The 22,292-nt window shown below is 39.6% G+C and overlaps 4 protein-coding genes across 13 annotated transcripts in view; 2 read left to right on the forward strand and 2 right to left on the reverse strand.

Annotated features, from left to right (window-relative positions):
- The window catches only part of pnpla7b (patatin-like phospholipase domain containing 7b), a 24,730-nt gene extending 23,678 nt beyond the window's left edge, over window positions 1-1,052 (reverse strand). For 4 of the 6 annotated variants that reach the window (XM_013914031.1, XM_005745814.1, XM_005745815.1 and 1 more), the window contains exons 1-2: window positions 457-861; window positions 321-370 (exon numbers count right to left, since the gene is read on the reverse strand). In XM_013914031.1, coding sequence (XP_013769485.1) covers window positions 321-370; window positions 457-460 — 54 coding nt within the window. In that variant the 5' untranslated portion in view covers window positions 461-861. The other 2 variants (XM_005745816.2, XM_005745817.1) reach the window with 2 other exon arrangements.
- A 373-nt stretch (window positions 1,053-1,425) lies between these two features.
- Window positions 1,426-2,571, forward strand: mrpl41 (mitochondrial ribosomal protein L41). Its single transcript, XM_005745818.2, has 2 exons — window positions 1,426-1,514; window positions 1,973-2,571. The coding sequence occupies exon 2, from the start codon at window positions 1,988-1,990 to the stop codon at window positions 2,393-2,395; it is 408 nt and encodes a 135-aa protein (XP_005745875.1). The 5' UTR covers window positions 1,426-1,514; window positions 1,973-1,987; the 3' UTR covers window positions 2,396-2,571.
- Window positions 2,572-3,463: 892 nt separating this feature from the next.
- Window positions 3,464-11,184, reverse strand: dph7 (diphthamide biosynthesis 7). Of its 2 annotated transcripts, none has more exons than XM_005745825.1 (10): window positions 11,041-11,184; window positions 10,559-10,696; window positions 8,518-8,651; window positions 8,360-8,447; window positions 7,672-7,766; window positions 7,415-7,572; window positions 5,397-5,469; window positions 5,246-5,311; window positions 4,994-5,166; window positions 3,464-4,138 (listed from the first exon to the last, which is right to left on the reverse strand). In XM_005745825.1, the coding sequence occupies exons 2-10, from the start codon at window positions 10,688-10,690 to the stop codon at window positions 3,738-3,740; spliced, it is 1,320 nt and encodes a 439-aa protein (XP_005745882.1). In that variant the 5' UTR covers window positions 10,691-10,696; window positions 11,041-11,184; the 3' UTR covers window positions 3,464-3,737. The 2 variants fall into 2 exon arrangements, with proteins under 2 accessions (XP_005745882.1, XP_013769484.1); XM_013914030.1 differs by having other exon boundaries at window positions 10,559-10,726; window positions 11,041-11,183.
- Window positions 11,185-11,679: 495 nt separating this feature from the next.
- The window catches only part of LOC102202043 (endophilin-B2-like), a 29,668-nt gene continuing 19,055 nt past the window's right edge, over window positions 11,680-22,292 (forward strand). For 2 of the 4 annotated variants that reach the window (XM_005745819.1, XM_005745821.1), the window contains exons 1-4: window positions 11,680-11,825; window positions 12,406-12,547; window positions 13,735-13,746; window positions 18,377-18,505. In XM_005745819.1, the coding sequence (XP_005745876.1) occupies window positions 11,763-11,825; window positions 12,406-12,547; window positions 13,735-13,746; window positions 18,377-18,505 (346 nt within the window). In that variant the 5' untranslated portion in view covers window positions 11,680-11,762. The remainder of the gene's footprint in view (window positions 11,826-12,405; window positions 12,548-13,734; window positions 13,747-18,376; window positions 18,506-22,292) is intronic. The other 2 variants (XM_005745820.1, XM_005745822.1) reach the window with 1 other exon arrangement.

Consider the following 22,292-nt stretch of genomic DNA (forward strand, 5'->3'; position numbering starts at 1 on the left):
AATTATGCACAGTAATAGTCACCTGCACACACAGATATCCCCCTAAAATAGCTAAAACTAAAAACAAACTAAAAACTACTTCCAAAAACATTCAGCTTTCATATTAATGAGTTATTTGGGTTCATTGAGAACATGGTTGTTGTTCAATAATAAAATTATTCCTTAAAAATACAACTTGCCTAATAATTCTGCACTCCCTGTAATGAGGTGCTGCAACTCTGCAGTGTAAATGATCATTCAATTAGCAGAGGGATTTTTTTTTTTTTTACGTAGCTTTAAGGACATAAGACTTAGACACTGAAGTTTAACAAATGACTTACTGGATTACTGGACTTATTGCAGAGCTCCTCTTCATCATTGTCTTCCATGCCTATTTTCAAAAGAAAGAAAGAAAAGGCCACCCTAAAACAATGTTTGAAAACTTTGCAAAGCCCAACCTTTCATGTGACTCTTTACTCATTAAATCTTTGTTCTCTCCAGCTGATCGAAACGAGGTCACAGAGCAGAAATCTGGGTTAAAGATCACCTCCAGCTCTCACTGACTGTTGGTAACCAGACACTCCCTCCCGCGCTGACACACTGCAACCCTGCCGCATGCGTATCTATATCTGAATTAGTACAAAGCTCGACATGGGGAAAGACAACGTTTTCACTTTGTTTACTAAACTTACTTCTCGCTTATTTGCTTGTCATCATATAAAAGATCCAAATACAACACGGATCATAACGAGGCTGATCCTGGTGGACGGGATTCCAATGTAATATGGAAACAGCGTCTACCTACAGTTCCAACCTTACCTTTAATATCACATTTAACTTTAACTGTAAAGTTGTAATTCTCATTTTTGCATGTGTGTGTAGCTCTGTTCCGTTACCCAAGAGGACAATGGAGTGGAAAAGAAACGCTAAACTAGTAGGTCTGCGGTGACAGAGTCCCTCGGTGAGAAACCACAAGATACAATCTCTAGCTTACCTTTTTAGACTAAAGTCAAGCAAAGAATGTTGCCATGTACCTTTCTTATGCCAAAGTTTTTACGTTTACGTGCTTTCCAGTTCTTTGGAAAAAGCAATCTAAATGTCCTGTCATACCTATCAAAATAAAACCTCTCTTAACAAAAGGCTACAGCAACACCGAATAGAATATACGATTTTTTTTAAAGATGTCGAATGAAAAACAATAGCTTTTATAATAGAAATTATACCCATAGTTCATTTGAACACGGACAATTTTTTTTAAATCTTTTTATATGCTAACATGTTTATGAAATATTTAGCTGTGTGGGTTGCATCCTTCGAAGCATGCAGCCCTTGAGCACACAGCTTTTATTTTGAAGGGCTGTTTCTCCACTCATGGGCTCTGCGTAGTTGTCTTAAATGACGTACCTCCAATCACTGGCAGCGAAACAAGCATCTCGTATTTTGATTGGTAGATGGTGCCTAATGTCGTCCAATCACCAAATAGTTTGTTTGATAGTGAAGCAGCTCGATAGCGTTGGGCTGACGGTGTGGTGAAGGTGAGTGAAGTCGAATATTTTATAGATATATAAATATGAATGTAACAATTTCTGAATCTGCAGTTCATCGAAAATTCAAATAATATCCAGAATTTTATCTGAAATTAATTATGAGCTCGAAAGCAGCATTACATTTAGCTATCATTTAAGTTGTTTGCTAGTTAGCAAGCTAACCAGTGAACAAGTTACAGAAATCAGCACTCAAGGTTTCTTACTAAACTGTAATGTAACGCATGTTGACCCTAATCCTAACCCAGAGTGCAGTCTGAACAGTAAAGCATCACTGTTACCTGACTACCAAGTGAAAAATGAAAGTAATTTTTGTGTATTGATCGTCAATATTCTAACAGGATTTTGTCCATCTTCCCTGGCAGTGTATTTGGCTGTTTCATGAGGTGGTGTATACCCACTCTTTATTAAAATCAACGCTTTTGTTTTTACTCTCTTCTGTCCTGTAGGAAGGCTGTGCCAGCATGGGTGTGTTATCCACGCTGATGAGGGGGCTGGTGCGAGGTGCTGACAGGATGTCTGAGTTCACGAGCAAGCGTGGATCAAGGACTCATAATAAAGGCAGGGGCGCCAGGCCCGCTGGACGGAATCTCCCCAGCTCCAAGTTTCTAGCCATTCGGGCCATGATTCCGGAGTTTGTGGTGCCTCCTTTGGAGGGATTCAAACTCAGACCATATGTCTCATACCGTGCCCCGAAAGGAACAGAACCTCCACTCACAGCACAGAGTCTGTTCGATGAAGTTGTGGCTCCTCAGATCAAACAGGACTTGGAAGCAGGCACTTTCAGCAAAGACCAGCTAGTGAAGTATGGATTTGAGCCCACACAGGAGGGGAAGCTCTTCAAGCTCTATCCAAAGAATTATGTACGTTAATGATGGATTTCCAAAGACTCGCTGATTCACTGGGGACTGAAAGCTGCAGATCAACTGATGAGGGCCCCTTCTAGAAAATCAACTACTACATAAACTGTTCAGGAAAAAGGCCTTGTCTTACAGGTTTTGTTATTTGATGACCTGGAAAAATAAAACAAAAAGCATGATTAATACTGCACAACTGTCAGATATTCATTATAATGGTTTGAGCTCCTGTTTTTTTTAAGTTATGAGTCTTCACTGAGGGACTGGTGATCTTGTTCAAGGGTATATGCAGACTAGCTACATGTGACATATTTCAAAGTTAAACACAGTGGTAATTATTTAGTTACCACATAATAGTTTGCTTTATTTTTCAGGCCATTAAGTACCTAAAATTGCACTTACCTGTACTCTAATGTCCACTTGAGACCGGCTAAAAGTGAATCAATCCTCAGACTCATATTACAATAAACAACATTAAAAAGCATAATTATAGTCTGGTACAAATAGTTTTGTTCTGTAGGTAGGTTCATTATATCTCTACATTGAGACGAGTAACTTCTAAGGGTGGCCGCTTTAGTTCAGATGAAGGCAGCTGTAGCCGATTGCAGTGGGTTAGGGCTCACATGTGCTAACTGGAGTCACTAAACTGAACCGAACCTCTTGAACAGGTTTGTGCAGTATTATATTTGTGTTCTCACTTAATATAAAATTATTACTGATTGTCGCATGTGGTGTGATCTTAACCTGAATATCACCAAAATTAAATCAACTTGATTTAAACCACCAAAATAATATCTTGAAAACTGGATGCTACACTGCTAAGTGCTAACAAACAGAATTCTCCCTTCAAGGGGAAAGTCACCTGACAAACAACATGGCCTGTTATAATTTTTATGGGTGCATTTCTGATATTTTGTCCTGCTCCTTAACATTAACAATTAGCTGCTATGTTTTTTGATTCAACTTTAGGGATGCAGCTTGCCAAGTGGGCATCTTGACCCTATTTTAGCCCCACAACAACCACCTCACACGACCCTGCAGCTGGTCTGGGCTAAAGAAGAAAAAAACCAAACAAAGAACATGTGTAGGTGAATGGTTGTATTGCGCTTGTAGCTACAGTACACACGAGTATGAGGATTATAAACTTCTTTTTTTTTTTTTTGCTTAAATACAAGTTTATATAAAAAAAAAAATCAGTGTCACTATGAAAATAGAGGGTCTTGCTAATTGCATATAATGTGATAAGTCATTCCAAAGTATAGGAATCTTCATGATAAAAACAGTGACTGGAATAACAGCATGACATGCTCTTGCTGTAGTCAGGCTATACATTTAGATTTCAATAGTGTCAACATTGCTATGAGTCCTGTAAAGCCTGGTCTGGCATCCAGTCCCAGCGCCACACGTGGAGCATGTGGTCATAGAATGAGCAGCTGGCCAGCAGGCAGGACAGTGAGGGAGCATCCTCATCAGGGTTGAGGGTGGGAACTGGAGCAGGGGAGGTCTGAGGTGCTGCAATTCCCTCTGGGATGTATCGACCAGCATCGTCCTCCAGGGAAGTGTCAAAGCTGGCAGTGGGAGATTCATACTGAATCCTTAAGTGTCCTCGGTTCTCTGCAGGGCTTTCCTTTGGTTCTGTGGCAGGCGGGGAACAGGCAGTATGGTCCTCCAGGGACAGCCTGGACCAGTCTGCTCCATATGCCAAGGAACTGTGGAGGATGTATGAGGTTACAATGGGGCATGCTCCTGCACTGCCCTCTGTAAGTAAACAAACAGTAAGTTATTAAAACCCCCCACAGATTTCTCCTGGTAAAAACAACCATTTGTACAATATGTGAGGTCTACTGATGTTTCAGGTAGAGAAGGAAGCCTTTCACCATTCAAAGCTATTTACACTGCCAGCACCATTCACAGAATCTTTCCTATCAAACACAAACACCATTTTGGTGTGTTTGGCATCCATCTGTTTCAGACAGGTTGTTTTTTGTGTGTGTTACACACCCCTTGGCAAACATGGACATGTGTCCATGTTTGATTTGAGAAATTGAGGACACAGAGAATGTCATCAGGAAAGCATTTCGTGAGGCAACAGATTTATAGAGCAGTATGCTCATTTTCCCATACATTTTTATAGAGTCAGACTTCTTTTCACGACAAGGAGTGGCTCCCTGCTGGCCATTAGAAAGAATGCAGGTTTAAAATGCTACATGGTTTGCCTTTTCAGGCCTGGACTCTAGTCCATCGTTTTTAAAGAGCCTATAAAAAAGCAAAAAGGTATATGCTCTGTTGCTTAATTTCTTCAAATTGTGCAGTATCTATAAATAGTAATGATAAGTTCATTAAGCTACCTTTCCACTCTGAGAAGCTAAAAAGACAGCTAAGATCAATTATAATTAGACAATTGTCAAACAATTCTCATATTTAAGAAGCTGAAACTAGACCGTTCTCTGGAGTCCAAACCAGCTAAACTAGGCAAGAGCCCACGCAGGCTGTCAGTCCAATGGGAGAGACAGAATCACCACAAAGTGTGAGGTGAAAACTGTGTTTTCACAGGCCTAAAGCTGGTCTAATTCAGAGCGACCATTTTATTGTTTATCACTTATTCAAACACACCTAGAGCCTGCTGACAGTGAAGGATGTGGAAGTCATTATGCATGCAGGCTGCCAGCAGCAGGTGCTGATGGCTGGGATGCCACTTCAGTCTCCACACTCCACCACCCAATGGAGTCTCACTCAGGGGCTGCCGCATGTTTCGGCCATCCCACAGCAAAACCTGCTCATCGTAACTGTGGAAGGAGAAGTGCGTGAGAGGAGCAACAAGTATACAACTCTTACACAACAACAGCTCAACATCAGGATATTTACCTGCCTGTAGCCAGAATGTGCTCCCGATGAGGGTTGCTGTGAATACTGCACACACCCATCGAGTGCCTTTGAAAGAAAACAACATAAATTTGTGTCTGCACACTGTCAAAATGGAATATATACATGAAAACTGATACACTATCAACCTCACCTTTTACTTATGAAAGTGGGGCTGGAGGGACCGATCCTTAAATCCCAACCTTTCAGTTTACAGTCATCACCACCTGGTGAGAAAACAACACATGACACAGCACAGGAGAATATTTAGATGGCCGATTTAGAGGCAGCATCAATGTGAGCTCACAAACTACCCGTGTAAGGCACACAAATTGGTGGCACATATGTATGATTTAAAGTCATGATAAAAAAAATAAAGTACACCATATCTGAAATCTAAGGTTTTATATACAAGGACAAAAATATCATCTGCTTCTTAGGAGAGGTTACAATAGGTAAGTACAACATCAGATAAACAACACATGGCATATTACACTGTGTCATTTATTTAACAATAAACCAAAATGCAGAAGGGATGTGTGAAAAACCAAGGACAATATGCTTCCACGGGAATTAATTGGCTGCTACTCAGGCTGTTAATTATCAGCAATCATCAGCCAGGAGCCGATAATCAAATACTGATTATCGGCTTGACAGTTTTCTGGTCCGGAGCACTCGTGTGTTAGCACAAGGCCCAGCAGGAAAGCCGTAAACAATGAACTTAGAGGAGCAATTGTTGCTATTGATTAAACTTGGAAGGGTTATAAGGCCATTTCCAAACAATTTCAAATCCATCACTCTACAGTGAGAATAATTAGTCACAAGTGGAAAACACTGAAGACAAATACGAATCTTCCAAACAGTGGCGATCCCAGCAAATTGACCCCAAAGTCAGACTGTGCAATGCCGAGTGAAACTCCGAAAATCGCTACATTTCAGAATATGTAGGCTTCACTTAGCATGTTAAATGTTAAACTTCTTGACAGTACAATCAGACTGAACAACATTGTCTCATTTGAAAGGGCAAAGAAAACCAAAAACAAATACACACCGCAATATAGCTTAGGTTTATGAAGTTGCATCTGAGGAAACCACAACACTTCAGGAACAATGACCTTTGGACATACAAGACCAAATTGGAGAGATTTTGCTATAATGCACAGTGCCATATTTGGTGAAGACCAAACATTGCATAGTAGTACAAATACCATCTCATACTGAAGCAGCTTAATAGCATTTGGTCAAGGTGAAACACCAACTCATACCATCTGTCGTGGAGCTGTGGTGGTGGAGGGATGATGATTTGAGATTATTTTGCAGGCACAGAACCTGGGAACCTTGACCATGAACTCCTCTGTATACCAAAGAACACAGAGGAGTCAAACAGCTAAAACTCTGGACCAAATGCTGTCATACAACAGACGTTGCAATTGCGCAAAGAACCTCAACCCAAAGAAACCTGGACTTTAAGACAGCTGTACCCACAAATGTCAATAAACTGCAGTAAAGCTGTAAAGCAGAATGAGGGCAAGATGCATCCACAATAATGTCAGAGACTAATGAAGTCACACAGAAAATTATTACTTCAAGCTACAGTTGCTAAAATTGGTTCTACAATCTTCTGAATCATGAGGTGCACTTAAGGTTTTACTCACTGCTTCTGGATTTTGGCTTAGTTTCAAATACATAAATAATGGCATGTGTTGCTCATCTGAGGTAATAATTTTATCATATTAGAAGCTGAAAAGGATTCATATGTGAAACCTCAGAACTGAAATAGGATGTACTTACTTTATTTTTCACATGACAGTTGTATATCAGTTTTACTGACTGATTTCAGCAAATAAGATGCCACTCACCAATTATTAATTGAATCCTAATTAGTATTTAACCGTTATTTTGTTTGCAGAAAAAGATGGACTAAACAAAAAATGTTTTAGATCAAAGAATATTTTATTTTTAAATCACAAATCCAATCCAAGTAAATACAAAACAGAGTTTTTAAAACGAAAAAAGCTATTCAAACCTACCTGCTATGATGGGTTTCCTGTTCTTACTGAAAAATACAGTTATTTGGATTTATGCAAATGATACGTAAGATTCTAGAATACGCTTTTCTTTGTTTGCAACAATTAACACATTAATTTTTAAGAGTGACAGGATATATGTTACCAGAGTACACAAGCTGTGTGTCCCAATAAGAGAAGGCAGAGATCCAGGCCTCAAAGTCATGGGCTTTCCACTGAGACAGTGTTGTTAAAGCACCTTCAGCCAGAGAGAGCACGCTGATGCAGCCTGCAGAGTCACTGCACACAATCCGCACGTCACTGCTGCTGACACGACAGGGTGAGGTATTAACATGAATGATATTTGCACAACATGTGACATTGGCTCTTTTATGGAGGTAGTAGCGTCTCCAATAAGCTGACCTGTCCAGTCTTCCAGTGGACCAGTCTAATGACAGAGCCAGCCGCTCTGCTCCAACCTCCAGACTACTGAGAGACTGCAGACTGTGGCTACCCTCCTACTGGATACACACATTCATGAGTGCACACCACAACATCAACACAAAACAACAAATGAACGCACAGTTAGAGGTGAGGCATAAAAACAGCAGCCTTCCTGTAGCCTGAATCTAAAATAGCTGCTGCGCTCATGCACTGCAGCTCAAGCTGTCTGTGTCCGTTACACAGCAATCAAGGCCTTAATGCGTATTTTAGTGTGCTAAATTTAGTAACTGTTAAATACAGGCAAAATTAATGAAACACCAAAATCATAAACTCGACTGATCTTGGGGCCAATAAATCAGCTGATATTAACCATAAATAATGCCATATCTACATTTATAAAAGTCAATAAATATGTAAAAAATAAAGAAAAGTTATACTGTGATTGGACAGATTTTGCTGCCCCTTTCATGTTTCTGTCGTTAGATCAGGAAAGCCTCGGTTACCTTAGTGAGCTGACAACCAGTTTTGTGTAACTTTTTATCCTTACTACCAATGATGGGGTTAAGTGAATCCAGATAATGGAAAAATGTTCTGGGTATGCTGAGATGTCTTCATAATACAGGCCCCACATGCCACTGTCTAAATCTTTTGATGCCACATTTCTCACCTGACTGCGAGACAGTGTGTACAGCTGCAGCTCCCCGGTAGCTGTTGCCATCCCCAGCACTGCTCTGTCTGACACAGGCACGTGGCACCTATGAACACGCATAACAATGAATATGAGGGAAATAACCGAAGCTACACTGACCAAATCTGCTTTCTTACCATTTCAAATCTAAAATGGCTGCGGTGTCCATGCGCTGCAGCTCTGTGAGAGGGGGGCACATCGGTCCCTCGTGCCGAAATTCAAAAAGGTAGAGACGACCGATCCTGCTCGGGGTGGCATCTTCTTCCCCTCCCTGCAACATGAGAGCAGAAGTGACACAGAGCAGACATCAAAGTGGGTCCTCATTAACTCCACTGGTTGCTTCATTCGGCTACCAAGTCTTTATTAATAAAATGTATGCAGCACTCTGGGGCAGCAGTGTAATTTTTTTTTTAAGTTAGATGACATAAATGTAATCAAAAATGATTTCCAGGGAGAGTTTAAATTAGCTGCTGTGATCTGGGCCAGTGTGCCTGTATAACAAAGTTAAGTCCATGTGCTGGTAATGCCATACGCCTATACAGCATTTGTAAGCAAACCGAGCGGCTTCTGAGTGAGTCTGCTTTAATTACCAGCTAGCACTAGAGCAAGAGGAGGAAACCAACTTTAAAAAAAAAAAAAAAAAAGAGTTAGCAGGCAATAGAGGAATACCTTGCATTACAATCCTTCTCCTTACATACTAACTAATAAGGCCCTGTCATATTTAAATACGACCCCGCCCCACACCTTTGGAACCAGTTCCCAGTTTGGATTCAGGAGACAGACACCCTCTGCTCTAAAAACTGAACATAAAACTTTCCGTTTTGATAAAGCATATCAGGTAGGGCTGGATCGGGGGGAGCTTCCTGTGATACTCTGAGGATTTCTTCTCAACTCACTTCTTTTCAACCCGCACACGTTTTATATGCCATTGCCACATGTCATTAAATTGTATCTTCTCTCTCACAGTCTGCCCTCATCTTTCCTTTTTCTCTTCTGCTTCCTTTCACAGCTGCCTCTCCCTGAGGCTGCTTCTGTCAGAGGTTTCTTCCTGATAAAAAGGTTTTTTTCTTTGCCACCATCATATAGTGCTTACTTATAGGGGATTGTTCTAGGGGGTTTTCTCTCCAATACTGTAGGGTTTTTACCTAAATTGAATAGATGTGATGTCACATGAAAACTATGAAAAAGTTGTCTGACGTAATATGAAAGCGTTTTAATTTCTTAGAGAACATGCTTAAGGTAATTAGGAAAGACTGCAACAAACATTTTATTTAAGGGGAGCAAGGGCCAATCTATTAATACCAGATTTTTTTTTAAATATCAATATCTCCTAGTTTGGAGTAAGGTTTACTGTTAGCATGTACTAACCCTTTATTCTGCTCATATTTATCTTATACTGGACCATGGTGCAGTTTAGCCCTAGTCTGAAATAAGTTCCTTAACGCCTCTGCCTTTAAAACCATCCTGTTTTTAAGCTTACTTTCACACAATTCTTCTGCACTCACAGTCAGAGCTATAGCTTACAGAGCCATGACTGGAAAAAGAAAACTGACTCAAACCAAGTCCCAGTCTGAAGACTAGGATTACTTGTACATACACTGACCTCATTATTTAAAATGTTGTCCATGTTTAATATGAGAACCAAATACTGGAACTGTATACATATACAAAAAATGTAAAGATTTTAGGTCCATGTAAGTGAACAACTGGAACTTCTGCCCAGACACTGGGTAAATCTATAACCCCACCATTTAAAAAATAAATAAATCACAGCCCACATTAATATCTATTCCTGACTTGACTTAAATGGTAAAATATACTAACTACTAATGATTCAAAGTAAAACACTGAAGCTTTATATATTATACTTGTCAGCTGACATCAATTGTACAAGCCATCACTTTTTTTGTTTTTTTAACAAACCAATTAACATAGTGGTCAGAGTTCTCTGGCTTCTTTACTTATTACTAATCTGGTCTAAATGCTTACAGCCAGCGCTGGAGATAAGCATTTTAGCCACAAACCTCTTTTAGCAATCCAATCCGGTGATCCAAACACCGCCAAAACAGGTGGACAATGTACACGGGACCAAATTCTCATAATTTTAAGCGAAGGAAGGGTGTAAAGACATTTGTATACAATTCTATTCCCATGACAGGTAATGGGACGTAATCTCACCCCTTTCTGTAGCTGATACGTGCCGCAGGCCAGGATGCTGTGGTTGGGTGAAACAGGACACCACTCCACCGCGTCAGCGCTCAACTCCGTGTCGAACACCTGTAGACTGCGGGTCTTCGACTTCCAAGCCATGAATACCTGATGTGCATAACGTTATCCCACGGGTTGCTACAAATTCCAAAATATATCCTGTTACGACTCAGTTGTTAAAAGACCAGTAAACTAGTGCCCGACATCTTAAGCATTTTTAGTTAAATTTAATTAACGTAACAAAATGTTTTGGTCGCTAGCTAGCAAGCTATGAATAACTGTCTGCAGCCTCACAAGAGCCAAAATGTCACCAGTCAGAGATTTATAGCATATTCGTATACCGTATTCCTAACGTTCATATGCACATTCTTTGTATATGAACATTTAAAGTCACTTTTAGTTTAGTTTAATGCCGAATAACCGCAGAGAAACACGTAACAAACAAAACTCACATGTGTGCCAGCCCTGAGACTCGACGCTTTTAGCGTCCTTACGTCATCTCTGAGCGTCACGGTGTATTTAGGTGCCAAAGTGGGGAATTGCTATTTAAGAACAAAAGATAGTTTATTTATCCTGTATTTGGATACATTCTTTTGTTAAAGGAGTTCAATCAATAATAAAGGTATTGTAAAGAGTTAATATATTTTTTTAAAAAGTATAAGACAGAGTTATTTCATGTGGTATGAAAACTGTATATGTCCTTTACACCAAAATGTGGAACAGAGGCAAGTAAATTAATGCCAGAGTCAGAGGAATGCAGACACATGCCGAGGCATTTTTCTTTCTTAATTTTGTTGTGAGGTTTTAGCCTTCGTTTAGAAGACTGTTCCTTGGTTCAGCGTCATTTTTGCGGCATTGTCAACAATAAAAATGGCGACATCTCCTGGTATGAAAGCTTATACCACCGGCTATGTTCAATTTCTATATCGCAGTCGTACTGAAATTTAAGATCTGATTACGATCAGATTTCAAGTTACTGTTGCTGTCTTGCCATGTTGTATTGTTGTTAAATTATAAAAATATCATACTGCTATAATCTAATGCTTTTCCTATTTCCGTAAAATGATGCGTCTGACGTAAGGTAAGGTCACGTGACTTTGGCGTGTGCCACAACATCTAGTGGATAGTGTTAAGAGAGCTCTCCCTCGAGTGTTTTAAATCATAAATAAACGAAATGGATTTCAGCGTGAAGAAATTAGCCTCGGGTGCTGGACTGTTTTTGACACGGGCTGTCCAGGTAATAAAGCGCTCGTGAGTGCCGCGAGCGGAAAAGTGTTGTGGCTTTTGCTGTCGCATCCTTTCACTTTGGCAGTCAGTTGTTACTAGCGTTAATAACAATTTGGTACAGTCGTATATGACTTTGCGGTATATCGCTATGTCTAACGTGACGCTGCATATCAGCATCTAAAGCAGGTGAAATTGATAAGATATTCAGCTGTGCCTTGCTCGTAGTTTGGGCCAGCGGCGCAGTTCAACATAGGACTGACTGAGTGCTATCTCTGGCAAGCTAGCGTAGCTAATATTAATTATTTCTCAAGTTAAAAGAGGCACAAATATAGTACAAATATAAACGGGTTTTTTTTTCATTTGGATTAAGGGTGACAGGGGGACGGAAGTGACAACGATTAAGCACGAGCAGATCATTAACCGGACTCCTTCGTGACGTCACTTTTCTAAATATTACTGCTTTGTTTTATTTTTTTATTCGCATGTATGTGTGTAAAAACTGATTCCATCTCAGAGCAGACAGACGCAGATGTGTTCGAGTACCGTCGTTCACCTGTGAGATGTGTGTTGTTTGCGCTATGACGCCTCAGTTCACAGAGGAGAAGTTGGGCCAAGCAGAGAAGACCGAGTTGGACGCTCAGTTTGAGAACCTGATCAGCCGGGCAGACTGCACCAAACACTGGACCGAGAAAATCTACAGACAGACTGAGGTCCTGCTACAGCCCAACCCAAGTATGACATCAACATAGAAGTCTCGTTATTATAGGTATTATAGGTGGAAAGAATAATCAATAATCATATTACTTACTAAAGAAATTAAATTATACACTCACTGTCAATTTTATTAGGCACACAAACTCCTTTTAAAGCAGTTAAACATGACAAATATTGTCAATAATAATAATAATAATAATAATAATAATATACGTATATGTAAGGAACCATATTAATTGATGTGTTATGTAAAGCATGGTGGCACAGTGGTTAGCACTGCTGCTTCACAGTGAGATGGTAGGTTTGACCCCCACCTGGCTGGGGCCTTTCTGTATGGAGTTTGCATTGGTGATTCTAAATTGTCTATATGTGTGAATATGAATGTGAATGGTTCTATAAGTGTTGTTGGCCCTGTGACAGACTAGCAACCTGTCCAGGGTGTACCTCGCCTCCCATCCTGTAACAGCGGGGTATCTCGACCCCCCCATCTCTAGTGTTGTTAACGGAGGCACCCAAAGCCACCCAAAAGGTACTTGCAGTGTGTCAAATGCACTGTAAGTAATGTTTATTTATATAGCACTTTTCAAGTTGGTGCCACTCACCAGAACAAAGTCATGTGTTTCTGCATGTGAATTTTAATGTGTAGACATTAAATGAGTGCCCACATTGGGATGGCTTTCTGCTTGGAAGTGTTAGCTGCCTGATAATATTGATGAATTGCACTTATCTAGCAAAACAGTATGTGATATAGATTACATCAGTTTAGACATCCAAACTCCCAAGACTGGTTTGACTGAGAAATGTCTAGCTTCATGTTAATTAATGTTAAGAAATAACCAACACCAGGTTTTATACAGTGTACCTAACTTACAACTAACTAGCTAGCCTTACCTTGCTAACTTGATTTATGTCCTCTGAGAGCATATATTGCTTGGGAGAACAATGTTTTATGGATGCTTTTTGACCATGCATGAATGTGCTTTAAGCAGATTGTGTTATAATGTTCATATTGCCATATTTAGTAAGTATTTCATAAGAACAATAGCCCACCCCAGGCTAGTGGTATGCTATGATTATATTAAACGTAAGGGGACTGTCTAAGCTAAGAATCTTAACTGTGATCTAATTACAACATCCTGAGCTATTGATTAAATATATGAAAACAGGGGCTCTAACTTGTCACTGTTTTATTCTGCATGCCACAGTTGATCATACTGGTGAGTATTTCGCCTGCCTACTCTAGTGACCTGCTTTAGAAACCTATCATGTCTCTGAATTATTAGTAGAAAACGAATAATTCCTTAACAGGAATCAGTGTGAAACACAACTTTTAAATGCAAAATTTGAGGCATTTATGAGATTTGTATTGATCACTAGGTTTTACAGATTGTATTCAATTATATTGAGCCATCCACTGGATGTAGATGTATGTATGTATGTACCCTAACAAGAATTAATGTATCACAAACCATCAAAACCCTGTTAGAGGCAGAGAGATAAATGCTAAAAGTATTTCTTCTGTTAAATTAGTTCTCTAATAGAACAGTTTGTACTTCAGACAGAACATCACATCTGTGATGAGGATGATAATGACTTTAAGCTCTTAAGAGAGAATGACAAAAGAAACTCCACAGAAGATGACACTGGCGGTTGAGAGCTAGTGGAGAGAATGCTAAATTTAGAGATGGCAGGGACATTTTAGATTTTAGAAAACATTTGGCTACCCTTTTTCACTGACACCCAGTTCTCCCTCATAGTAGCTATCCATACACTGGACTCCTCTAGTAACTTTTTAGCAGTTTACAATTACCTTCATTTCTACAGCTTATTTTACATTCTTTCATAGTGTGTAGTGGTGTGTGTATTTAAGGAAGATGTAAAGTCAAATTTGTGTACATACATTACCAGTCAAAAGTTTGGACACACCTTCTCATTTAATGTTTTTCTTTGTTTTCATGACTACGTACATTGTAGATTCTCACTCAAGGCATCAAAACTATGAGTGAACCCATATGGAATTATCTGGGAATGCTTTGCACACTCTTGGCATTCTGTCGACGATCTTCATGTGGTAGTCACCTGAAATGGTTTTCCAACAGACCTAAACAAATCTCTTCTGCTTGCTACTTTTCCTTAGTAGTGGTTTCTTAGCAGCTATTTGACCATAAAGATTGATTCACAAAGTCTCCTCTGAACAGTCGACGTAGAGATGTATCTGCTGCTGGAGCTCTGTGTGGCATTTATCTGGACTCTGATCTGAGGTGCTGTTAAGTTGTGATTTCTGAGGCTGGTGACTCAGATGTACTTATCCTCACCAGCAGAGGTGACTGTTGGTCGTCCTTTCCTGGGGCGTTCCTCATATGAACCAGTTTCATCTGAGTTCCCGATGGTTTTTGCGACTGCACTTGGGCACACGTTTAAAGTTTTAGCAATTTTCCAGACTGACTGACCTTCAGTTCTTAAAGTAATGATGGACTGTCGTTTCTCTTTAATTGCTGTTTGGTTATTGCCATAGTATGAATTCTAACAGTTGTCAAATAGGGCTGTACCAACCTGACTTCTGCACAACATAAACTGATGGTCCCAACCCCACAAAGAGGGCAAGAAATTCCACAACTGAACCCTGACAAGGCACAAATGTGAAGTGAAAACCATTTAAGGTGACTACACGATGAAGCTCATTGAGAGAAGGCAAAGGGTTTGCAGCACTGTTAACAAAGCAAAGGGTGGTTATGTTCAGAAATCTAAAATATAAGACATATTTAGAGTTAATTATCCGTATCTATATTCTTTTTTTGCTATGTAATTCCATATATCGTGCTTCATATATTTACTGTCTTCAGAATGTATCTACAATGTAGAAAGTAGTAAAAATAAAGAAAAACCATCCTTCAACAGTTCAAACTGTTGACTGATGGTTCAGATAGACGTTTTCTTTATTTGATTTACAGTTTTCCACAAGTAATAAAAAATACACAAAAAAAACTGAGCTAATAAGCAATGTGCTATTCAAGAAAGCTATGATCACTAACAAATGAATGAAAAAACCCACACACAACATCAATAGGAGCAAGCTACAATTTTTTTGGTCATGTTTTTCTCTCTGAGAGCTTCAGTACTTTTTCTTATTTGTACTTGTGGAAAACATGTTTACTTTAGGTATGGCCAAGTCATCCACTGGGCTTTATTTTTCCATAATATTCTATGTAACATTAGACTTTTAATAATTGTTACTGTTAATTCAAACACTGTATTTTCAGTATTTGAATTGAATTTGTTCTAAAACTGCGATTCATTTAATTTATGTTTCTGTTTGACGCAAGCCAAAGGAGCCAGAACACACATTTGGTCCCTGCTGTGCGTAGATCACAACCTGCTGTTCTGACTTTTAATTCAACTTAATTCAAGTCACTTTTATTCACATATTCACCAATTTACAAGAGTCGCCTCAGTTTACTTTAGATACCTGGCTTCGGGAGGATCAGAAATACGCTGCGAATGGTTGGGTTTAAGGGGAACAAAGAGAGACAGGACAAAAGGCAAACTATAGAAGTTACGAAGAGCTGAATAACTCTTCGTCTGAAGTTAGTTTGAAGCCTTAAACTTAAGTAGTGAGCGTGCTAAGTCCAAACTGATAGCTAGTTCAATAGTAGAGCGGCCCGGGGGACTACAGTGGGACTTCAAGCTTTCAATTAGAAAGTATCTAGTGCCGTTAACTCTTTGTTAATGTTATGGTGACGTGCTAGTGTAAGTGATGCACTGCTAATGCTGCTAATGTTTTTTTCAGGTGTACATGCTATAGTGCAACAGTAGACTTTGACTCACTTGTAAATGTTGTGCTTCATGTAGCAAACCAAAGAGGAAATGACAAATGAAGACGAATGGCTTTTTAAGTTCTGTATTTATGTCAAAAGAATGAGTCAGCATTCAGTAGTGTGCAAAACAGTTGAGCCAACCCTACTTTATTTCTATTTTGCTAGAAAAATGGGGAACGTGTATCACAGTTTATTATAACATATGCAAACATGTATGGAGTTACAGTATATAAGGCAAAAACAAAGCTTGAAACTCAGTATTTGGCATGACCACCTTAATTCTACAACACAACCTAAACTGCTTAGCCAAACCTTTCCCATCCTTTTTGACAAGATTCCCAACACCCCAGGATGCAATGCAGTTCCTTAAAAACCAAAATGGCACACTCTGAGAATGATAAGTTATGAGGATGGGACTGAAAATGAGTGAAAAAGCAGTGAATTTCTAAAGAAAAACTCTAAAATACCCAGAGAAAAGCTGGAAAAAAGCCAATAAAAAACCAATAAAAGTGTCCTAAATCACTCAGTCACTAGTTTCAGGTCTAACTGAATAAAACTAATTATTTGAGTGAAAAAGGAGGATAAAGCCGGTTTTGCTTTGCCGTGTCATTCACAAGCCACCTGGTTTTTCAGTCGGATCCAGATTGTTTGATTCCAAAGCACCATAATGGTGAGGGCTAAAGTCCTCAGCTTGAGGCTTCATAGTGAGACCTCACTTTCTAATGGGTGATGCTGCTATGTCCTACTGCTATGTCCATCTTTTATATTTAGTTTGTGTGCACAACAGTCTGTTGGTAAAGGTTGTTAGTTTCTCTTTGGCTTTGGTTATGTAGAGCTGAGCAGCAGAATTTTAGTTTGTATGAAATGGCTGTGTGCAGGAGTTTATGAGAATCAGTGACTCAAACATATCATCGTACTGTAAGAAGAAAACAACATTTTGCTTTGGGTCATCACAGTGTCTGAGCTTTTGTACATTAATTCAGCAGTTTGGCTCAATATTTAGAGTTTCAAGCATAATAGACTACATTCAGGTAATTAAAGGCTTACATGACGTAAAATGTTTGTTCTGAGGAGCTTCTGATGTTGGGCTTGTGTCAAACAATTTCATTCTACGCTATAAGGCTGCAGTAAGTGGGTTTTATGTACTGACTACATTGCGGTGGACAAAATAACAGAAAACTTAGAATTCATTGTCAATTCAATGACCCTTATCTGGTATGTTTTGGAGGTTATTTTGTTTTTTTACCATAGTGAAAATGTGAGTAGCATCCATTCAACCTTTTCCTGTTGCAAAGTATTCATTCTATTTTGTCTCCCTGCGTTTTCCATGTGTTTCTTTTCATTTACAGTTGCTGCAGCCAGACATAGAAACATCTCATATAGAAATTAAATGAAATTAAATGAAGACTACACCCAGAAATGCTTTGTATTGTCTTGCCACACTGTGTTACCTGCAGTGCCTCATAGGGGAAACTTTCCCTGCATGCCAAGTGATGCACATTTGCACCAAAGTTTGAAGGGTTTTTCCTTCACCTATGCACCACCTCGCTACCAGATTCCATGATATTCAGAGATGTAGTTTCACATGATTTTGAACAACAGCAGCACTTGCTTTGACAAACGAAATGTATTATATATATGGCTGAATACATCTTACTTAAGTACTGTTCTAAAATGAAATTATCACTATTATCACTCTTTGCATTTCATGCAACTTTGAAATTTTACCCTACTATGTTTCAAATAGAATTTGTTTTTAGCCACAAGGAGGCTGAGAAGTGTCAAAATGGATATTTACCAATGAGGTTATAGGTTATTAAACAGTAATAGTGGTGGCTGTTTATTTTGCTGAAAGCTGTCCACCCTGTAATTCGGTCTGTCTGTTGTGCTGAGCAGTCTGAAGGGTTTGCCCACACAGGGTCATTATTTCTGAATATAGTTTTCATTTAATTAGCATGTGGGTAAGAATTTCAACTGGTTCTTTATTTCTCAGTTGTGCCATGAATAAACTCTCCTTTATTTTTCACTGCAGGTGCCAGAATCGAGGAGTTTCTTTTTGAAAAACTGGACTGGAAGGTGCCGTCCAGGGTTACTAATGCAGAGCTGCTGGGTCAGTATATGCAGGATGCAGCAAAAGAGTTTGATCTTGGAATGCCATATGGTGAGTATAAAAACTCCCAACAAACAAAGTCCTAGGAGTTAATAAAAAAATTCTAATTAATTCTAATTAATTCTGTATCAGGAAAAACAACTGGAGGAGGCCCAGAGTTCTAATGATAAAGAAATCTATTTGTCATATTTCTCCCATACTGGATTTTCTTTATTGGCTTCCTGTTAAATCCAGAATTAAATTTGAAATTCTTCTACTCGCGAACAAAGTCTTGAATAAGCAGGTCCAGTCATATGTGAAAGACATTATAATACCGATAGAGCATTTTAGAGCTCTATTTGTACAAGCTACAGACTTGTGGTTGCTAGAGTTTTTAAAAGTAGAATGGGAGGCAGAACTTTGAGGTATGAAAAACCTGGCTTTCCTGTGGAACCAGGCCAGGTCTCCGTGTTTTGGAGACAAACACCCTCTCTAATTTTGAGATTAGACTTTAAACTTTACCTTTTGATAACTCCAAAAAGGTTGATTCTGTTCACTAGTAACGTAGTGTTTTCAGTGGGAGAAAGGTTTCGTCACTCATCCAAGTGACTTCTACAGTCTCAGCTGACTGCAGGTTTCCCCAACCTTATAAACAGTACATTTGCACAATGACTGAAACTAGCAGCACTGAATGACCAATGGGCTGTGAGGTCAGTTTGATCATTAATATGCAAATTCTCATGACCATTGATCACCAACTACTGATCAAAGCCCACTGATCAATGGCCATGAGTACCATTCACAGAGAGTTGGGGAATGGCTGCAATCACAGCATTGTGAGATGGCGATAGATGTACCCTTAGGCCCCCTCCTTGATTCAGAGATGGTCTTTCCCTTTTCACATAAATAGCCTCCATGACTCCTTGACTTGTGTACATCCTCATCATTGAAAGAGTGTCAACTGGCCTGTAGGTGTAAATAGGCTGCAGAGTCCTGGCCTGACAAGGTGAATCTTGTGTGTTGTGCCATCCGCTTTACCAGAGGTTGTTTGGTTTCCCCACTGTATAAATCCTAGCAATCCTCCTGGCACTTAACAGTGTACACTACATAACTCTGTTTGTGTCGGGGGAACAGATCCTTGGGGTGGACCAATTTTTGGCACAGCAATTTTTAAAGTTTAAAGCCACAGAGACGCGGTGTTAAGAAAAAATGCGTCTCAACTGTTCCGATACTCCTGACACATACGGGATCACTACGGGTTTTTCATTTAGGCAGCAGTTGTCCTTCTCTCCTTGATTGGCTGGAGCTTTCTTTAGGCGCCTGCCCAGCTTTCATAGCCCATTGTTCATTCAGTGGGCTAGTTTCAGTCATTGTGCAAATGTTCTCTTTATAAGGTTGGGGAAACCTGCAGTCAGCTGAGACTGAAGAAGTCACTCGGATGAGTGATGGAACCTTTCCCCCCTTTAAAACGCTACGTCCAGATGAACAGAATCAACCTTTTGGGATTTCCTTACCTGGATGATTGAGCATGAAGACACCTTTTGATAACATTTATCAAGATGTTGGTTCAGGTGACTCTGAACCTTCTGTTAGTTATGACACTGTAAACTCAAGCTGTCCCCATGATGCACTGTATGTTTTCTTCTGCTTGTTTTACATTTTGTCTTGCCTCTCCCATAGTGTGTGTTCTATCCTGTCTCATTATGCTCTCTTATTGGTTTTCTCTTTCCCCTCACCCCCAACCTGTCGGGGCAGATGGCTGCCCTGCAAACCTGGTTCTGCGTTCCTGTTAAAAGCGAGTTATAACTTCCTTCTCCTGCAAAGTGCTTACTCATACTATTTCATTTGGTTCACGTTTTCAGAATACTGTAGAGTCTTTACCTTACAAGTGCCTTGAAGCGACTTTTGTTATTTGTATATGTTGGTATTAGCTTACATGGATATAGCCAACATTCTGCCAAAATGGCAAATATGCATCGGGAAGAGTTGAAGCAAGTAATTCTTGCAAGCATGATGTAACTAGAATAATTCAATACTGAGAGAGTAAGAATATAGTGCTCTGAAAAAAGTGAAACCAATAAGGAGATTGCTTTATCCGTTCTCTTGCTAACAAAAATTTGTTAATTTCCAGAAGTTTCTGTTCCGCTGGAGGTAGTTTTTTCTGAGTTTTCTTTCCATGTATAGAAAGACATAGAAAGAAAATACATATTTGTCTTGCATAACTCTCTGTTCTGTCACCATGTAGGTCACTCTACTGCATAATACAGGCATATGTGTCAGATCATGATCCCTGTGATCATGTCCCTGTGTGGAAATCTAAGAATCAATACTGCTTTGAATGAGCTAGTCTGTGCACCTCATTCTGTTGCTGCATCAATAGTCAGGGCCAAATGTGACCAGTGTCACAGAAGAGGAATTTCAGGTCTCAAAAAAATCAATAGGAGAATGAGATTTATGCAGGAGCACTTAACTTATCATTTAGATCTCCTTCCCAGACATATAGAGTGAAACTCCCAAGAAGTTATTTGTTGTATCCCCTGGACAGAGCAAAGAAGACAAGGGACTTGGTATTGGAATGAAGAAGTACAGGACAGTATTAAAAGGAAGAAGTCAGCAAACAAGTGGCATGAAAATAGACAGGAATATTTGGAGGCTAGGTGTAAAGCAAAAAAAGGGCTTATAGTAAACTGTATGTGACGAAGGACAAAGGACTTGTATCGACTGGATAGCCAGAGAGATAAAGCACAGAGATGGAAATGTATCAAGGAGTAAAGCGTGTGTTGAGAAGATGGAACATGGAAAATGAGAGAAGGAAAGTTTGTGAATCAGGAAGCGTAAACAATTAGTAAGAAGGGCAAGGCAGCTATTTAAATGTTGAAGCGTGGAAAGGCGATTGGTCCAGTGACATACATGTGGGGGTATGGAGATGTCTAGGAGAGAAGACAGTGGGCAGCCTAAGAAATAGAGAAGTGTACCGATTTTCAAAAACAAGGGTGATGTGAAGAGCTATTGTAATGTCAAAGGGATAAAGCTGGTCATCTATATAATTGGGGTATGGGGAAGAGTTGTTGAAGCTAGATTAAGAAGAGAGGTGATGATCAGTGAGCAGCAGTATGGCTTCATGCCAAGAAAGAGCGCTACAGATGCAATGTTGCCTTTGAGAGTTTTGATGGAGAACTACAGAGAAGGTCAGAAGGAGTTGCACTGTGTCTATATGCAGATCAGGCAGGAGTCTCTGTGAACTATTATGTTTGCAGGACTATGACGTCTGTTTGTGATCTGTAGTGAGAGTTGGAGCAGGTGGAGGTATGAGGACAATCAGTAGAATCAGTACAGAATACATGTGTATGAATGAGAGGGAGGCAGGGGTAACAGTGAAGCTGCAAGAAGCACATAATGAATGTAGATGAGTTTAAATGCTGTCCGAAGCAATGGACAGTGTACATGAAAGGTGAAGAAGAGAGTGCAGGTAGAGTGGATGGACATACGTGTCAGGGCTGATCCGTGACAGAAAGATGGCAAGAGTGAAAAAGAAGGTTTAGAAGATGGTTTGATTGGATTTCCGGATTTCATGAGCTTTAACATGAAAAGTTTCCAAAATGTATACTGTAGGTAGAACAGCACATCATGTTTTTCACATTGTGTGATGTGTCATATATATGTGTTAAGGGAAAATTGTACTTAGTAGTCAGTATAAGCTTTTAATGATATAAGTTTACATACTGCATGATGACCTTTTCCCTGCTTAGAACTGATTGTCCTTTATGAAACGTGTTCTGATATTTGTATCTGAATCTTCCCACAGCGACAGTAAGAAGTCAAACAAGCAGTTCTGACCTCGCACACACACACACACACA

The sequence above is a fragment of the Pundamilia nyererei genome, unplaced genomic scaffold (assembly GCF_000239375.1).
Source record: "Pundamilia nyererei isolate P.nyererei 1_Seehausen unplaced genomic scaffold, PunNye1.0 scaffold00167, whole genome shotgun sequence".
NCBI classification, from domain to species: Eukaryota; Metazoa; Chordata; class Actinopteri; order Cichliformes; family Cichlidae; genus Pundamilia; species Pundamilia nyererei.

Coding starts and splice junctions, on each gene's coding strand:
- mrpl41 (XM_005745818.2), top strand. CDS start 1,988: ATGGGTGTGTTATCCACGCTGATGAGGGGGCTGGTGCGAGGTGCTGAC.
- dph7 (XM_005745825.1), bottom strand. CDS start 10,690: ATGGCTTGGAAGTCGAAGACCCGCAGTCTACAGGTGTTCGACACGGAG. Junction 8,448..8,517: donor GCCATTTTAGATTTGAAATG/GTAAGAAAGCAG, acceptor GCGTGTTCATAG/GTGCCACGTGCCTGTGTCAG. Junction 4,139..4,993: donor TCACTGTCAGCAGGCTCTAG/GTGTGTTTGAAT, acceptor GTTTACTTACAG/AGGGCAGTGCAGGAGCATGC.